The 16,188-nt window shown below is 39.0% G+C and overlaps 2 protein-coding genes across 5 annotated transcripts; one reads left to right on the top strand and one right to left on the bottom strand.

The window, feature by feature from the left end:
* Positions 1 to 1,010: 1,010 nt before the first annotated feature.
* On the top strand, positions 1,011 to 8,440 carry cfl1 (cofilin 1). Its single transcript, XM_008420812.1, has 4 exons — positions 1,011 to 1,114; positions 5,495 to 5,805; positions 5,880 to 5,956; positions 7,527 to 8,440. The coding sequence occupies exons 1-4, from the start codon at positions 1,112 to 1,114 to the stop codon at positions 7,637 to 7,639; spliced, it is 504 nt and encodes a 167-aa protein (XP_008419034.1). The 5' UTR covers positions 1,011 to 1,111; the 3' UTR covers positions 7,640 to 8,440.
* A 944-nt stretch (positions 8,441 to 9,384) lies between these two features.
* On the bottom strand, positions 9,385 to 15,488 carry prss23 (serine protease 23). Of its 4 annotated transcripts, none has more exons than XM_008420813.2 (3): positions 15,203 to 15,488; positions 11,136 to 12,282; positions 9,385 to 9,466 (listed from the first exon to the last, which is right to left on the bottom strand). In XM_008420813.2, exons 2-3 carry the CDS (start codon positions 12,269 to 12,271, stop codon positions 9,412 to 9,414), a joined length of 1,191 nt encoding a protein of 396 aa, XP_008419035.1. In that variant the 5' UTR covers positions 12,272 to 12,282; positions 15,203 to 15,488; the 3' UTR covers positions 9,385 to 9,411. The 4 variants fall into 4 exon arrangements, 3 of the variants coding, with proteins under 3 accessions (XP_008419035.1, XP_008419037.1, XP_008419036.1); XR_534705.2 differs by having other exon boundaries at positions 9,403 to 9,466; positions 11,049 to 12,282; positions 15,203 to 15,467; XM_008420815.2 differs by having other exon boundaries at positions 9,403 to 9,466; positions 11,116 to 12,282; positions 15,203 to 15,467.
* Positions 15,489 to 16,188: the final 700 nt, after the last annotated feature.

Here is a 16,188-nt window from a genome sequence, read left to right as displayed (position 1 = left end):
GGGGGAGGGGGGAGGGGGGGCGGCTAGCATGCTAACTGCTTTCTAGCTCCGACTGGCTAGAGACAACAGAGAGGTCCATTTAACTATCAGTCAAGCCTCTCGCCATTAATGAGATAATTAATTGCACGTATTCACTTACAAGAACAGTGAATATAATGCTGATTAAACCAACAGTTACACACATAATGCTTAGTAAGATTTTGTAGCGAGTAAAACGTAAAGAAAAAGCAAATAAGTAAAAAAAAAAAAGATTACTACTACTACTACTACTACTACTACTACTACTAATAATAATAATAATAATAATAATAATAATAATAATAATAATAATAGTTGTTTAATACATAAATTGACATTTTTACATTTACTAAAATAATTTACTTCTTACTTGTTTAAGCAGTATGGGTTATATTTTCTTTGTTATCATTTTAACCCGGGGAAATTATCAATCGATCAATCAATTAAGTTTATTTGTATAGCGCATTTTAGCAACAAGACAGCTCAAAGTGCTTACGTCATAAAAACACACACACAAAAAAATAAATAAAATAAAAAGAACATAGTTACCGATTGAGAAACCAGAACAAACATTACATTTTGTCGAGTGTTATTACTGGAATGTTGAATTTAATTCATTTAAATTCAGTTTATTTATATAGCGCCAATTCACAACAATTGTAATTTCAAGGCACTTTATAAAAATATAAGTATCTCAAATAAAATCGTACCATGCATACAATTTGATTGACATTTAAACAGGACAGTAAGCTAAATTAACTATTCAAAGTAGTTTAATTTTAGTAGGAAGTAATTTATTGGGAATGCAGATGCAAAATAAAAACGCACGTTCAAAAACAAATAAAGATATTGCAGGAAAATACCAAAAAAATCAGCTGTACTAAGTGTGTCATTATAATAAGCATCAAAGCTCAAACTCCAGACAAAGCAGTCGGATTATACCCGTTAGCTCTTAGCTCACATGCGCTCACGCTTCGTGCACGCCGCTGCAGCCGGGAACGCGCTTTTATGCGCGCTCCCGCAGTGTATATAGTCATTTCGTCATCGGTCCATTCAATTTCTCTCAGACGTTGAACTGTTCACTGCTCGGACAATGGTAGGTGTTTTTTTTGTGTGTTTTTTTTTTTTTTACTGCGGTTTTCTTCACGTTTTAGATAACGTCGCGGCTCCCGTTCCCCATTATAGATATGTTTTGAAAGTACACGGTGTTTTCTTATTTTAACAGGTCAAATTTGTGTTTACTTTACTGGTGTTTTTGTTGGTTTAGCATCTTACTCTCCTGACCGGTTGGCTGCCGCAGCAGACACAGTTAACAGCCCAGAGGCTAAGCTAATGCTGCCCTGCTGGTCGAGCAGGTTATGCTTTCTCTTAACGGTCACATGCGTAGTGAAATTTTTTTCCGCCTCATCGAATAATCCCATCAGGATACTTTCTTTCTGCCGTAATGGGGGAGATAAAGTACCAAGCGCCCTGAAACAACGAAACAACTGGCGCCATTTCGGCAGTGTGTCTTGCAGGGATAACGTTCTGAGATAACGTTCGCGGCGTTGCCATGACACTGCGCCGATGTTTTCACTGCATCGTGTTTCTGTTATTTCACCCCCAGACTCGCCTCGCTGGCAGGTGCAGCGGCGCCTCATCTAGATATAACCGTGGCGTTAGCATTCCTAGCCACTGGTGTGACTGGCGCTAGCTGAGATTTCTCCTTCTTTGTCTCTACTCCGCCTCTTCACGCTCAGTTTCGGTCACCCCAGCGCTGCAGATGAGGCCGATTTGAGCTGATTTTGTTTCTAAATAAAACGTACGGCGTGTTCCGTACCAATGCTAAATAAATAAGTGATATTTGACAGTGTGTCCGGGTAGTTTTGCCTTATATAGCAAGCTAGCGCTCACATGTGCTGCGTTCATGGCCCCACCCTGAATTTGGTGCAAAGACCATTTTGTCTCCCACTACTTTATAACGCCACTCTCATCTTTTCCATGCTCTTTTGCTCGCTGTGAGCATTTTTTTAATTTTTAATTTTTTGCTATTTTCTTCTGAAATGACGTCCAAGATAATCTAGGTTATGTAACATTAGTGTTAGCAGAGGCTAAAGCAGACTGCCGCATCTTGTTTTGTAGCTGCGCATCCTGCCAGTAACATGAAGGCCCATCGCATCATTTCACCAAAATAGAGATGTAGATTTATGATGCATGCTGCATTAAAGGGATCGAAAGTATGGAGTTGAGATTTTACCTTACAGAGCTGGAAAGAGTATTCAGAAATTGTACTCAAGTCAGGATAGAAATATTATTTAAAAATACTCCTAAACCTACTTTTTTTTTTTTCTCCAAAAAAAATCACTCAAGTAAATGTAACTAGTTACTGCCAAACTCAAAAGTATTAAAAAAAACCTGAATTATTTTTATTTTCTAAAAGATTTCGATCTGATCTTCTAATGATCAACAACTCGCAGCTCTAAATGTAAACAAAAGATTGACTCATTTCTGTCACCCGCTGGTTAATTTACCACATCAGGCTTTGTGTGTAAATGTTTCATCATCTTTGGTTTCCAGTTACCATCTGAGAACCCACAGCATTACACAAGTCTATATATTACAGGGCCAATTATCGAATCTATGCAGAACTTGTTTTCTTGTGAAATAAAAGCGAGTTAGACAGGTTGGTTTGGTCGTAGTTGCAACAAGGCTGAGTTTAACGACTATTATGTCCTGCCAATTGGCCTGTAAATTCCTCGACGACGCCCAATCCTCTATTTTTGTGTCCTTGTCCTTAGAAAAGCAAATTGGAGTCAATTAAATATTAAATTGGCAAGTCAGGCCTCAAAGCAAACTCAAATTCTAGCAAATTATCCTATTTGATCATTTCTCAGATTTAAAGGTTTTGTTTTTATTATATGAAGGGAAAATGTTCTAAATGTCAAAATTGTCACAATGTCTTTTGGCAGATCAGATGCCAGTTTGTTCTCTGATTGTAATAACATTGCGATTAAGTTTCAAAATATAAACTACAACACATTTCTTCTTTTCAGTCAAACTGGGAATTGGCAGGTCAATCCTAAAAAAATGAAATAAAAAACCAGTAAATCTATCCGTCTGGAAAAGCTTCATCAGCTAATCTAAGCAATGTGTGTTATTTAGTTTCAGTTTTAGTGCTTAAAAATCATTTTATACTTTTCAGTTTTTGCTGCAGACGCTTCTAAACGCTGACTCAGTCTAACTTGTTTCTCTTCTGAGTCCGACATGAGCAGAAATGATGAAAATGCTTGGTGTTAAAGGCCTGAAGGCCTAATTTTAACTCCAGCAGGTAATGAAGGCTTTGCAACCTGCCACTGTGGATTTTGAACTTTGAATTGTGTAATAAATGGTTAAGATTAGATAAGCTGAGAGCAGAGTGAAGCTCTTTGGGACAGAGAAAAACTTGATGTTCACTTTTAAAAAAGGGCATTTTCTTAAATCTAACAAAGCAGATGAGTAATAAAAAGAAAATGCGTGGAAAAAGTCAGTTTTATATTTAAGCTGCCTGGTGGGATTATTATGCTGGATTCTTAACCCTTTAGTGAAAAGTTCAGGAAATGGGGGGAATATCTGCACCGGGATGATATAAATATTCAGGAAGTGTTCACTTATTAATGAGTCTGCTGGTTAATGATTCCCACTTCGAGCTTTTAACACCCTGAGCAAACGGAGGCCTGCTGCTCCGCTCCCGTCTTTCCTGGCCTACTTCCTCCTCTCTGCGTTTTTTCCACTGATATGTTTGCCTCCTCGGCCTGAGACGGCGGTTTCTCCACATGAAGTGGCTAAACGGAGTCAGGAGACTTGACTGAGTGCCTTTGTGGGCCGTTTGGGACTGATTTGGATTCGGGTTTTTTAAACAGAGGCTTTATTGTTGGTTTTTTTTGGAGTGTTTAATTCCCGACCGCAGCCTCTCACACATGGCCATCTTTACTGCAGGAATGCATGACACAAAGGATGTAATGTTTTATACCTACACAAACTTACTCAGAATTAAATATTTTTATTTATTTATTATTATTTCTGTTAAGTTTTTTGTTTGTGTTTGGTTGCTTTTACCACACTACGTCAACTCTGTCAGAGTTTGGTAGTAACTAGTTACATTTACTCTATTACATTTATTAGAGTAACTCTTTAAAAAAAAATACTTTTATGAGTAATTTTATCTTGAAGTATTTCTCCTCTTGAGTAAAATGTCTGGATTTTCTACCCACTGAATGAAAAACATGTTTTAACCAAAAATTCATCAGACACACCTGCAGTTTTTGTTAAACTTTTATTTATTGAAAGATTTGGGAAAATTTATTTTGCATGATTTTCTTTGTTACATATATGAATTATTGTCATTTCCATCCTTAAAATACCAACATTTCCACTTAACTCTACATTTTGCTTCTTCCGATGAAGTAACTTTTAAATATTAAATGATTGATAATCTGATCAGTTACTTGAGTGGAGGCATGCTGAGTGTCTCTCCTCTTTCCTTTTGGGTTTCGGGTCCATCTTGGCCCCAGCTCTGCTAATGGCTAACGGCTGGTCGTGGCCACACCTTTCGCTGCTGCAGTCTCTTATCAGTCGCCGCCGTTTGGGAGGATTCGTGCCGCGCGTGACGGTCACATGTCGTCCTCTCGGGTTCCTCGGCTCGGGCGTCTCTCTGTTCGGTCACAGCTGGCGAACGTAAACCTGCGGCGAACGCTTTGCTCAGCACAACTTCAGAGTTTCTGTTTTTAAAATGTTATAAGAAGGATCTGAAGGATCAAGGGAAGCATGTCTGTGTTTAAATTAAGAGGATGTTTCTTTAAACTCACCAGGTTTCAGGTTTTCTTTAACAAAAATATAAAATTTAGCATTTTTAATGGGTTAAACACAACATTTCCTGTTTAAAACAAATAAAATAAATGCTTCAGGTTCTTTGATTGCAACAGTTTCATCTCCAACAGTAACGGCATTTAATCATATTTTAGAATTTATTGATATTGATGCTTTTGTGAGAGTGTTATTGGGAATGTTTTACCATTCTCTCTATTTTTTTTATCTTATATTTTAAATTTATTGAGACAATAATAAATCAAAATTCTTGACGTTCTTCACTATAAATAATAATAGAGTAAATGGGTGATTAAAAAAGCATTTTCCATATTTTATAATCAGACAACAATAACAAATTTACTGGACAACAAATTGTCCCTGAAGTTATTACAATAAGTGATAATCTTGTTTTTTCCAAGTATTCATGTAACTACAGTAATAATAATGCAAGAACACATTCTCAAATTAAAATGAATATTTAACCCTGGAACTGGAAAAGAAATGACAAATAAAAGGAATTATCTGTAAACACAATTATCCTTCAAAAAGCCCCAGACTGAAGACGTTTTGGTAGAAAGAGAGGAATCCTTCTGATCCATCAGGCGATCAGCTGATTGATCGGCTCCAGTTAAGGTGTCTTCTGTTGACGCAGGCCTCCGGTGTGAAAGTCACGGACGAAGTGATCAGCGTCTTCAACGACATGAAGGTCCGTAAGGCTCAGGCAAACGAGGACGAGAAGAGGAAGAGGAAGAAGGCCATCCTCTTCTGCCTCAGCAAGGACCTGAAGAACATCGTTCTGGACGAGGGCAAAGAAATCCTGCTGGGCGACATCGGCAACACCGTCACGGACCCGTACCAGGACTTTGTGAAGATGCTGCCGCCCAACGACTGCCGCTACGCCCTGTACGACGCCACCTACGAGACCAAAGAGACGAAGAAGGAGGACTTGGTCTTCATCTTCTGGTGAGGCTCGTTGTTGCTGTAATGTTTTCAGAGAATCGTGGCGGTGGATTTAAACCTTTCCTCCTCTTCCTCAGGGCACCAGAAAGCGCTCCGCTGAAGAGCAAGATGATCTACGCCAGCTCCAAAGACGCCATCAAGAGGAAATTTGAAGGTGAGCAGCCGCGGTTTTACTTCTGCCGGACGGTTACCAGGGTTTTCTGGATTTTTCTTTTTTGATTTTGTTGATGTACTTACTGTTACTTGATTACTATAAAGTGTTTAGAGAAGCGCCATGAAAATGTATTTATTACTGCGTAATACTAAAGTATCAAGTATACGTAATACTTTGTCACTATTTTGAATGATTCTTTAATATTTAAGAAAAAGCCAGGCGGCTAAGCTAACCTAAAACAGGAACTTTATGCACAAACTTATTTTTGTTTAAATATAAATTGATGGAATTTGACAAACTATGAAACCTTTTAGAAACGTTTTAAGTGTTTTGCTTAAATACTCTTTAACATCCTCGTGTTAGTTACATAATTTAAACAGAATCTCTTGAATGACTGAATAAAAAAATTGGATTGTGAATTAAAAATTGCTTCTGAAGTGACTGGGAAGCCACCACTAAGCGCTGGTTTTGACTCATTTTTCTCTAGAACATTTCAGAAATTAATCTTTTTGGTGAAAATTTACTCCATTTTAGTGGGGAAAACAGTCTGAAAAGTCCAAGATTCACCAGGAAAAAAAAAACTCTGGAATTTTGAGATTAATCTCAGAAATTTCTTGAAAAAACATGTAAATTTTCTCAGTTTCAAAAGTAAAAAAAAATATTAAACTTTGAATTTCTGGAAAATTTCTGTAATGTGAATTTTTTTTTTAAAGGTTTTAGTGGAAATTTATTCCTGTTTTTTTTTTTTTTTTTTTTTTTTTTTTAACCTTTTTTCTGTGTAAATGATACGCCGTTGAAAACCCAGTTTAGCTTTTGGGATTCACACACTTGTAGGAAAAACATTTGAGTTTAAAAAGTTTAAAATTTGTTAGAAAATGTTCACCTTTGTTCTGGAAATTTCTCAATTTTTTTTCTGAGTTTCAAAACTCAGAAATGTTCAGCTTTTAAAACTCAGTTTTTTGGTGGACGTTTGCTCCTTTTACTCATTTAAAATGGCTGAAATATGTCCTGTAGGATTGACTGGTGCATTTTGTTTTTAATTATCTTGGGATAAGCGGCTGAAATTAGTTTCCTCCGCAGGGTGGCTGGGCTCTCCCTTAGAGAGAGGGTGAGAAGCTCGGTCATCCGGGAGGGACTCAGAGTAGAGCCGCTGCTCCTCCACGTCGAGAGGAGCCAGTTGAGGTGGCTCGGGCATCTGGTAAGGATGCCTCCTGGACGCCTCCCTGGTGAGGTGTTCCGGGCACGTCCCACCGGGAGGAGGCCTCGGGGAAGACCCAGGACATGCTGGAGGGATTACGTCTCTCGGCTGGCCTGGGAACGCCTTGGGATTCCTCCGGAGGAGCTGGAAGAAGTGGCTGGGGAGAGGGAAGTCTGGGCCTCCCTTCTGAAGCTGCTGCCCCCGCGACCCGACCCCGGATAAGCGGAAGAAAATGGATGGATGGATATCTTGGGAATAAATAAATGTATTTTTTGATCACAGAGATGTTGGAATAATCAGGTGAAAACCTCGGCTCTTGTCAAATATTCCCAGTTTTTGAGGGGTCAGTGTGTTTTTTTTATTTTTCTCCAGGCATCAAGCACGAGTGGCAGGTGAACGGTTTGGAGGACCTGAAGGAGCGACGCACGCTGGCGGAGAAGCTGGGCGGCTCGTCGATAGTCACCCTGGAAGGAGCTCCTTTATAAACACGCCTCTCCTCTTCCTCCCCCGCGGCTTCGCTCGAAGCCTCTCAGACACATCTGTTGGGTTTAGTTGTTCATTCCAGTCGGGTTGGAGAAAACGGGGCAAAAGCAGAACCAGCGTCATTTGTGGGACTCCTGGGGTGGGTGACAAAGACAAACACACAAAAAAAAACACACAAACAGGCAGACTGTTCATGCAACATAAGGATTATGAACAAAACACACCTAAAGATACTAACGATGAAGGATGGTGATGAAGACGATGACATTTAAATGCACTTATTCACGTTTCAGGACGGGGTTTTGTTCTTTCCACTTGAAATATTTCAGAGAAAGGGACAGATCTTAAAATCATGAAAGCTATTCCAACTACATTTTATTTTATTTTTTTTGCCAAACTTCTAGCTAAGTTTAGCGTAGTTGACACTAGACGTAGTATGAACTAATTCACTCGTTTGCACAAGACGGATGAAAACCTCTGGGGGAACACGGTTAAATATTTTTTTGTTTTTGTCATTCCATTTGGTTTTTGGGTTTTGTTTTTTTTTTTGGTTTTGTTTTCATGCAATCCCGAAAACTTGAGTGATTTCGTTTAATTTCCTGTTGTGTCAGAAAACTCTGCATTCGATGTAGTGATCATAACATTCCTCGTACTTGTTGAAAAAGGTTTCCTCGTTTGAAACAGCTTTGTGGTGTTGATGGTCTGACGCGGAGCGACGTGTAAATGAAGGACAAGCAGACTGAAGCGAAGGGTGGATGTTTTGTATCGTCTCCTTATCTCTAATAAAAGCACTAAACTACTGACTTCTTCTGCTTTCTGGTTCTTTTAAACTGGATATCAGCCACTCAGTTTTTTAAAGTACATTTTCTATTTGTGCTGCACAATGAAACTGGGACAAAAGGTATTTAGGTGTTTTGGGAAAATCCACCCATCTATTTATTAATCTAGCAATCAGTTTGGTTATCAATCAGTCGTTTTATCATTTGTTTTCAGTCCCATCCGTCTTTTGTTTCTTTGTTTCTCCGTCTGTCCATCCAGTTCATACATTTGTTTGTCCTCCCATTCATCCATCGTCTTAAACTTCACACGCTCATTTTTACCATAGAAGAAAAAACGACATTTTTCAGTTTGAAAAATCAAGTTTCCTAAAAGAAAAATCATAAATTTTGAAATTAATCTCAGAAATTTATAGTAAGGCAAGGAAAGAGTTTCAAAAGTATTTTTCTAACTGAGGTATCCTTACTTGTTCTAGAAAGTTAATCTTTTAAAAAATGATCTTTTTCTATGTTTGTACATCTGTAGAGCTACAACAAATTATTTTAGTAATTGAATTATTGATTTATTCTCATTAGTTGGATTGAATTCTCTAGATTTTTTTTACTGAACTAGAACAAATATAATAGAAAAACATTTCAAAAATAAAAATTATTTTTTTAAATAAAATAGAATACATTAACAGAGGCAAATAAACTAATTTTATTAAACGTGTTATGTATTTTTGGACTAATCAATGAAATTATAGAAAAGGGCAATTTTTAAATTTTATTGCATAATTTCAGTTTTGTTTACAAAGGTTCTTTTTTGAATCTATGCAAATTTCTTTGGGGAGTTTTGTACAGTTTTGCCTTAATTACTGTTCTGAACATATTCTTGGACTTTAATTCTTTTTTGTACTCCAGATAACAATTAATTACAAAAATTAGTTTAATTATTTCAATATTCAATTAATCACGATTAATCGTTTCAGTCCTACTTATACGCTTTACCTTCTGTCTCAGTCCATGAATCTTCTGTTACAGTCATCCTTCCATCTCTTGGTATTCATAATTCTGTTTGTATATCCATACAAGAAAAGCATCGGTGGTTAATTATGTTTTTAAAAGGTGTTAATTCTTTAGAGGGCAGCATTTTTAATCGATTAATCTGCAACATCAACGAGGCGCATTCACAGTTGAGAGCTGCAGTATTTATCATGGCCACACGGGGGCAGTCGAACTCCACTTTACACCAAAAAGGACTTCACACAAATAATTAAAACTCTGTTTATTAAAATATCTCAAGCATTCCTCAAAAAATAAAATTAACATTCTGTCCTCAGTCAACTATGAGAAGTCTAAAGTGTCCGCCGAAATGATAGTAAGCAGTTTTATTGTTTATTTACTTTTCAAATGCGTGCAGGAGGGCGGAGAAGGGTCTGTGTTATAAATGGAGAATTGCCAAAATCACCAAAGCGGGATGCAGATGAAAGAGGAAGGGGGATTATAATTTATCCTCGGTAGATTACAGCAATCGACAGCGGGACGGCTGCTGCACCAGGAGAAAGTGTTTTTTTTTTTCAGTTATTATTGTGGAAACATTGACATAAATCTGACCGCGGGCAAAAATCAGAGCTGTGATCTCACTGGCAGATTTATTTAACGGGCGCAGAGGTTACCAATTAAACACAGGCGAGGGAACATGGAGCCAAATGTAGATTTTTCCCTGATGTGGAAATATTTCTGTTTCACTCAGATGTTTATAAGGTGCGTTTGTAAAGTTACACTGTCAAAAATTAACAGCAATAATCTGTAAATGTGTTTAAGAGAAAAAAATGAGTTCATGTTTTCAACGTAACTTCATTTATAAACGTCAGTTTCAAACTAAATATTAGCACACTGAATTACTAGCTAACTACTTACTAGCTACTTAGTTTGAAGCTAAATACTTAGTTCAATACTAAGTAGTCAGCAAGCTAATTTACAAACTAAATTGCCAATTTCCCTCTGAGATTAGTAAAGTATCTTTATTCATTCAAGTACTTGGTTTGAAACTAAATATTTAGTTAGCGCACAAAATATTTTACATCAAATTAAGCATTTAGTTAGCAAGCTATTTAGTTTGAAGTCAAAACTTTAGTTGGCAAGCTAAATATTTAGTTAGCTAACTATATACTTAGCTTGAAGCTGAGTGTTTAGCTTAACTAAATATTAGTTAGCAAGCCAAATATTTAGTATTAAGCCAATTATTGAGTTGGCAATCTAAATATTTTTAGCTAGCAAGCTAAATATTTAGTTAGAAGGCTAAATGTTTAGCTTCAAAGTATTTAGCTAACAAGATAAATATTTAATTTGAAGTCTTATATGAGAAAACTAAATGTTTTAAATAAAATATTTAGCTCACAAGTTAAATATTCAGTTTGAAGCTAAATATGTAGCTTATTGGCTACACGTTTAGCTATCAAGCTAAATGTGTAGCTTGCTAGCTACATAGTTAGCATGCTACCTAAATATTTAGTTTGAAGCTAAATATTTAGCTTCAATAATTTAATTATAAATGATTTAATGACATGATGAACAGATCATTTTCTTTCTTTTATAACATGCTAAATAAAACATTGCTGTTAAATTTTCACTGTAACTTTGCTAACCTCACCCCATGGATGTTTTCTGCAGTAGCTAAAAGGAAAGGTCCCCCTGTATTATGTCTAATTCGCTTCGACCTCGGTTGTCTCAGTCCTGCCTGCAGTCCAGTCGGTTCCCGTGGACCCAGTAGCAGATCTGGGCGAACTTCAGCGGCGTGATGCGGACAGCCACGTTGTAATCCCGGTTCTCTCCGTCGATCTCCAGCCACTGGTGTCCAGAGAAAATCCCGATCACCTTCCTCTCCCAGCGCTCCAAGCCGTCGTCCCACACCCGGCCGTACACCCCGGAGCCGCTGGCCCCGGGCCGCGCGTCGCAGTGCTGATAGATCAGGTCGCTCGACTCCTCCTCCACCGGACAGAACCGGTACACCAGCTCCCCCGGACGGTCGCTGTCGAACCCGGAGAAATGGATGCGGTTCCCTGCCAGGTCGTCCGAAGAGGGCGCTACAGAGAGCCGCATGAAGGGGCGCCGGTGAGGCCACCGCAGTTCCAAAAGGGCGTAGTCAAAGTCCATGCTGACCTCCTGCGGGCCCTGGATCCAGCCCTTCGGCACCCGGGTGCGCTTCACCCGAACCCAGCGGACCAGCGGCTTCTTGTTGGGAATCAACCCGGCTTTGGTGCCATTAACGGACGGAGGAATCAGGAAGCCCACCCTCAACTTCCGGGCTCCATGAACGTAATCCTTCCCGTCGTGCACGCAGTGGGCCGCGGTGAGGACGTGCTGCTGGGACACCAGGACGCCCGTGCATCCGGTGGAGATGCGCACCGCCGTGGAGAAGGGATAATCCATCAGGAAATCGTCACCCTGGATGTTAAAACGCCCGTCCGCTCCGTAGATCTGCCGCTTCCTCCTGCGCTTCAATCGTCTCCTCCGCCTCCATGCGGGCGCGTGAGTCGGGTGAAGAGCATCATCATCACCATCATCATCATCCTCCTCCACCTCCACCGTGGTGAGGGTGCGGAAGCCGTCCGCGTACAGCGTCTCGAAGGCCAGTTTGTCCGTCATTTGCTCCTCCAGCTCGGCTCGGTGGAAGCAGCTGGAGTTGCAGCGGGTGGTGAAGTCCAGCTGGGCCTCGGCGCTGAAGCGCGAGCGGGTCAGAGGTGTCGGTGCGTGCGGGACCAGGGTGGGCACGTGCACGGGTTGGTGGTGGGGAGGTTGGAGGAGAGAGAGGGTGAAGGGGAGGAGGTGATGGAGGAGCAGGTGAGTTGAGATGGTGATCTCACGTGGCGTCATGGTGGAAAACACTGAAAAGATTCACAAAATGATCATTTAAAGTTGGATTTTCCAGACATATAATTACATTTTATAACATAATCAAGTTAATGTTCACTTCATTACATATATATATATATATACCAAACATGACTGAAAAGAAATTTGACGTCATAATTTAACACCTTATTGGACCGCTGTCTCTTTAAGAAGCTCCTTCCACCTTCAGTACATGTCATCACAACGTTTCTCCATTAACCCTTTAAGAACAAGTCAGGGTTTCCCCAGTAAACATGCTAAGGCCGGAGCTTAGGGCAGCCACTTATCCAGCTCCTGCTGAGTTTTTGAGTTAAAAAATGTTACACAAAGTTTTAAGATATCACTTGATAATTATGCTATTGGAAGATTAATATTTGAATACTCATTATAAAGTCTTAAAAATGCAAACATTTAAAAAAAAAGAGAAGTTAAATAACAATGTAATGCTATGCCTGGTGGGGGCCCAAGTAAAGCCTGGTGGCCCGCCAGGCTTATAATACACTGGGGGAAACCCTGCAAGCAACTTTTATGATGAGCTCAGCAGATGCACAGTTCCACCAGGTGTTTGCTAATTGCTGCTGTCGCTAGTCTGAAGGAGCTTAGTCATGCAACTTGGGGGAGGGGAGCTCTGTGAGACCCATAGTTGGTGAGCAAGCGGTTGATCACTCCCGAATGGTTGCCATGGGAGATTAAAATATTTCTCAAACATGTACAAAAGAATCAAAGCAACAATCCAGGTATGTTTTTGAGGAGGGAATAGCAGTGTGACATGATATAAACCTCAACAAAGTTTATTTGACATAATAGTGCTCCTTTTAGTCATATTAACAGAAAGTTGAGTGGAAGGAAAAAATATGAAAACAAAACCCATTTAGGAGTTTGAGGGAAATTTACAAGGTGTGCATATGGCCTTGCAAAAGTGATTGCAAGCCTATACCTTTTCCATGTTTTATGAGCTAAAACCACAAATTTGTAAATAATTTAATGTGATTGTGATGCTTTTGTTTTCTGACCACTTTACTTTGGTGATAATTAAAATAGTACTGTAATTATGAAAGAATTGCACAATCAGGCTCTGATGCATTGTAATGTTAGAAATTGATGTTTTTTATTGTAACATGACAAAATCTGAATAATTTAAACTAATTTTTGTCCTGTATGTTCAATTTGGGGCTGGATAATAAATCAATAACAAGTCTGAACAAGAAGTTATCTGCAGCACTGAACCGCCATCTTGATAGGCAAGTGCAGCTTCAAGACCAGCAAAAAGAAAGAACATTTAAAAGAAAGTTTAAGACTTAATAGTTGTAATGTACTCTTATTGTTTAGAAGTTAGATACGAATGAGGCAAGAGCTGGTTCTGTGCTTGTGGCTTGTTTGTTGTTGTCATAGCAACTCCTTACAGATCCCTATCAAGATGGCTGTCAGCTACAAAGTTACCGGAAGTGTGACGTCACATGAGAACTGTGTATATTCATAACGAACATAGTTCTCATGTGACGAACCAGGAACTTTGTAGCTGACAAGCTGCCATATTGGTAGATATACATAACTACCTGTCATGACAGTTGCTATGAAGTAGCTATGACAACAATAAGCAAGCCACATTCTCTGCATCATACGGGTCGGTCCCAACAGCAGCAAAAATATATTTCTGTCACACATTGGTTAAGAGTGTCAATAAACTTTCTTTTTGTTGATCTCGAAGCCATGGTTCATCTATGCTTTGTGCTGCATTTGCCTACCAAGATGGCGGTTAAGACTTTTGAGATATATATTCACTGAACTTCAACCCAGAACTGCACAGCATCCTGGGAGATATCGTCAGAGAAAAGACTTCAGCCAGCTAAGCAAAGTTGGTAGCGTCAACTCACTCATTCACTCTTTGGTTACCTAGCAACTCACTCACTCTTTGGTTACCTAGCAACGACCTCCTGAGAAACTGGCTCATCAGCAGTTTCAGGTTTCCCCACTGTGCCTCATAACTGCTTAAAAATAAAAAAACAACATCATATTTGGCAATATTTCAGATATTTGAAACAAAAAAACTAATCAATAATTATTGATTTCGACTCAGCCATATTGTCCAGCCTTTATAGCTAAACTTCTGCAAGTAGGTGCAGCTCACACATTTCAGTGTTGCAATCTGGGCCTGAAGTTGGAGCGGCGAGACAACAATGACCCTTTTGTTCCCCGCAATATAGATTACCAGGATAATAGGATTTCACCCGATGGAAGCAAACAAGCGTTTTAATGTCTGTTTGGCTCAACAAGCAATGAACAAATTCCAGAGAAAGGCCTGTAATAAAGAGCCGACCAGGTAAAAAGGGTGGCATTCATTAACAGCGAGGCTTTCAGAGCAGATGAACAGAGAAAGGAGACACTCGATCCCCGCTGTGGATCCCTGGGCTCGCATGGCATGACCATAGCAGGTGTGCAGAAAAGTAAAAAGCAGCAAGTCGAGGCAGGGCGGCAACACAGATCATTACTCCAGAAACAAGACAGGGTGGGGCACGTCCACACACCTATGAGCTGCCACACACAAGCAGAAAAATGCAGACTTTCTTTTTTTTTTCAGGTATAAAGCTGATTTCTTTCGCTTTTGAACTGACAGAAAAGCTGTCTTTCTTAGAGTTTTACATTCACATGCTGATACTACTAAAATATTTGGATAAAACATGCAAAAACAACAACATGAAATTGGTTTGGGCTTAAATTTGTGACATAAATATGAAAATGTAAAAGCAATATGAAGCTCAGTTTGACTATGAATGCAAAATAAGCAACAGCAATTTGTTGTATTTTTCATGTATGATCTTTTTTAATCTTTAAAGAAGCAGCCAAGCACTGATTTGGAGCAGAAAACTTAAAGCGGATTCTGTTTTTAAGTAAATCGTTTGTTTTGATGCCTACCTGCTGATTAGACTGATGTCTGCGGATCGGTTCACATCCCCGTCAGGTTTTCCTCTCCATCAGGGTCATTTCTCCAGGGTTCCTCCATTATATCCGCAGGCAAGTTTCTCCTCTTCCTCCTTTATCTTCCTACTCTCTCTCTTTCTCTTTCTTCTTCTATTCTGTGCGCAAATGAAGCGCCAGGTGCGCAGTGAATGTGCGCAGCTCCTCTGCAGCCTGTGCGGTTCAGTCGCTGATGCGCGTCTGCATGATCCGCTCTGAACACAGGCGGGTTTACCCTGACCCAGACCCTCCCCATGGTCCTAGCGCCCCTCTGCTACATTTGACCCGTCAGTGTCCACCTGGAAAAGAAAAGACTATTCAAATATTTAATCCAAGCTTATATTTATGGTGATAACTCGAAATATTAAATAAGTGAGACCCCAGGATTTGACCTTGCGGTACTCCAAATGTGACTTTGGTCTTTTCTATTGTTGACAGAAATGTCTTGTCATACATTTGCTTCTGATATTTAAGTATTTTGGTTGTGACACAATCAAATTAAGGGGATTTTATTGGGATTTATGGCGTAAAACAAAAGTGATTAATCACACTGTTTTTTTAACAAATATTTTCACATAAGTTCAGTTTAGTCTGGATAATTTATTTTCCTTAATAAATAATTTAAAAACTACATTTACTCATTTAATATAAAAAAAATTTAAGGGGGCAAATATCTTTAATTTGACATTTATGTCAAATTAAAGTTTTGACATTAACTTACTTTTAAATGGGTGAATAGTTGTAATCATGAGCTTCACAACACATTTTTTTGCCCTATTAGATTTCAGACTCATTCTTTTCATTACGTCAAAGACTTTTAACCTCAATGTTTATAAAAAATCCCCAAAATATTCCAGGCAAATTAAGACATAATTTTTATTCAACCAAGAAACTCACAAAAGACTACTTCTACTCACTTTTAAAAGGAGTAAAAGTGCTATATA

The sequence above is a fragment of the Poecilia reticulata genome, linkage group LG10, assembly GCF_000633615.1.
Source record: "Poecilia reticulata strain Guanapo linkage group LG10, Guppy_female_1.0+MT, whole genome shotgun sequence".
Taxonomy (NCBI): Eukaryota; Metazoa; Chordata; class Actinopteri; order Cyprinodontiformes; family Poeciliidae; genus Poecilia; species Poecilia reticulata.
Note: the sequence above shows the minus strand (reverse complement) of the source record. Positions and strands in the feature narration are given on the sequence as shown.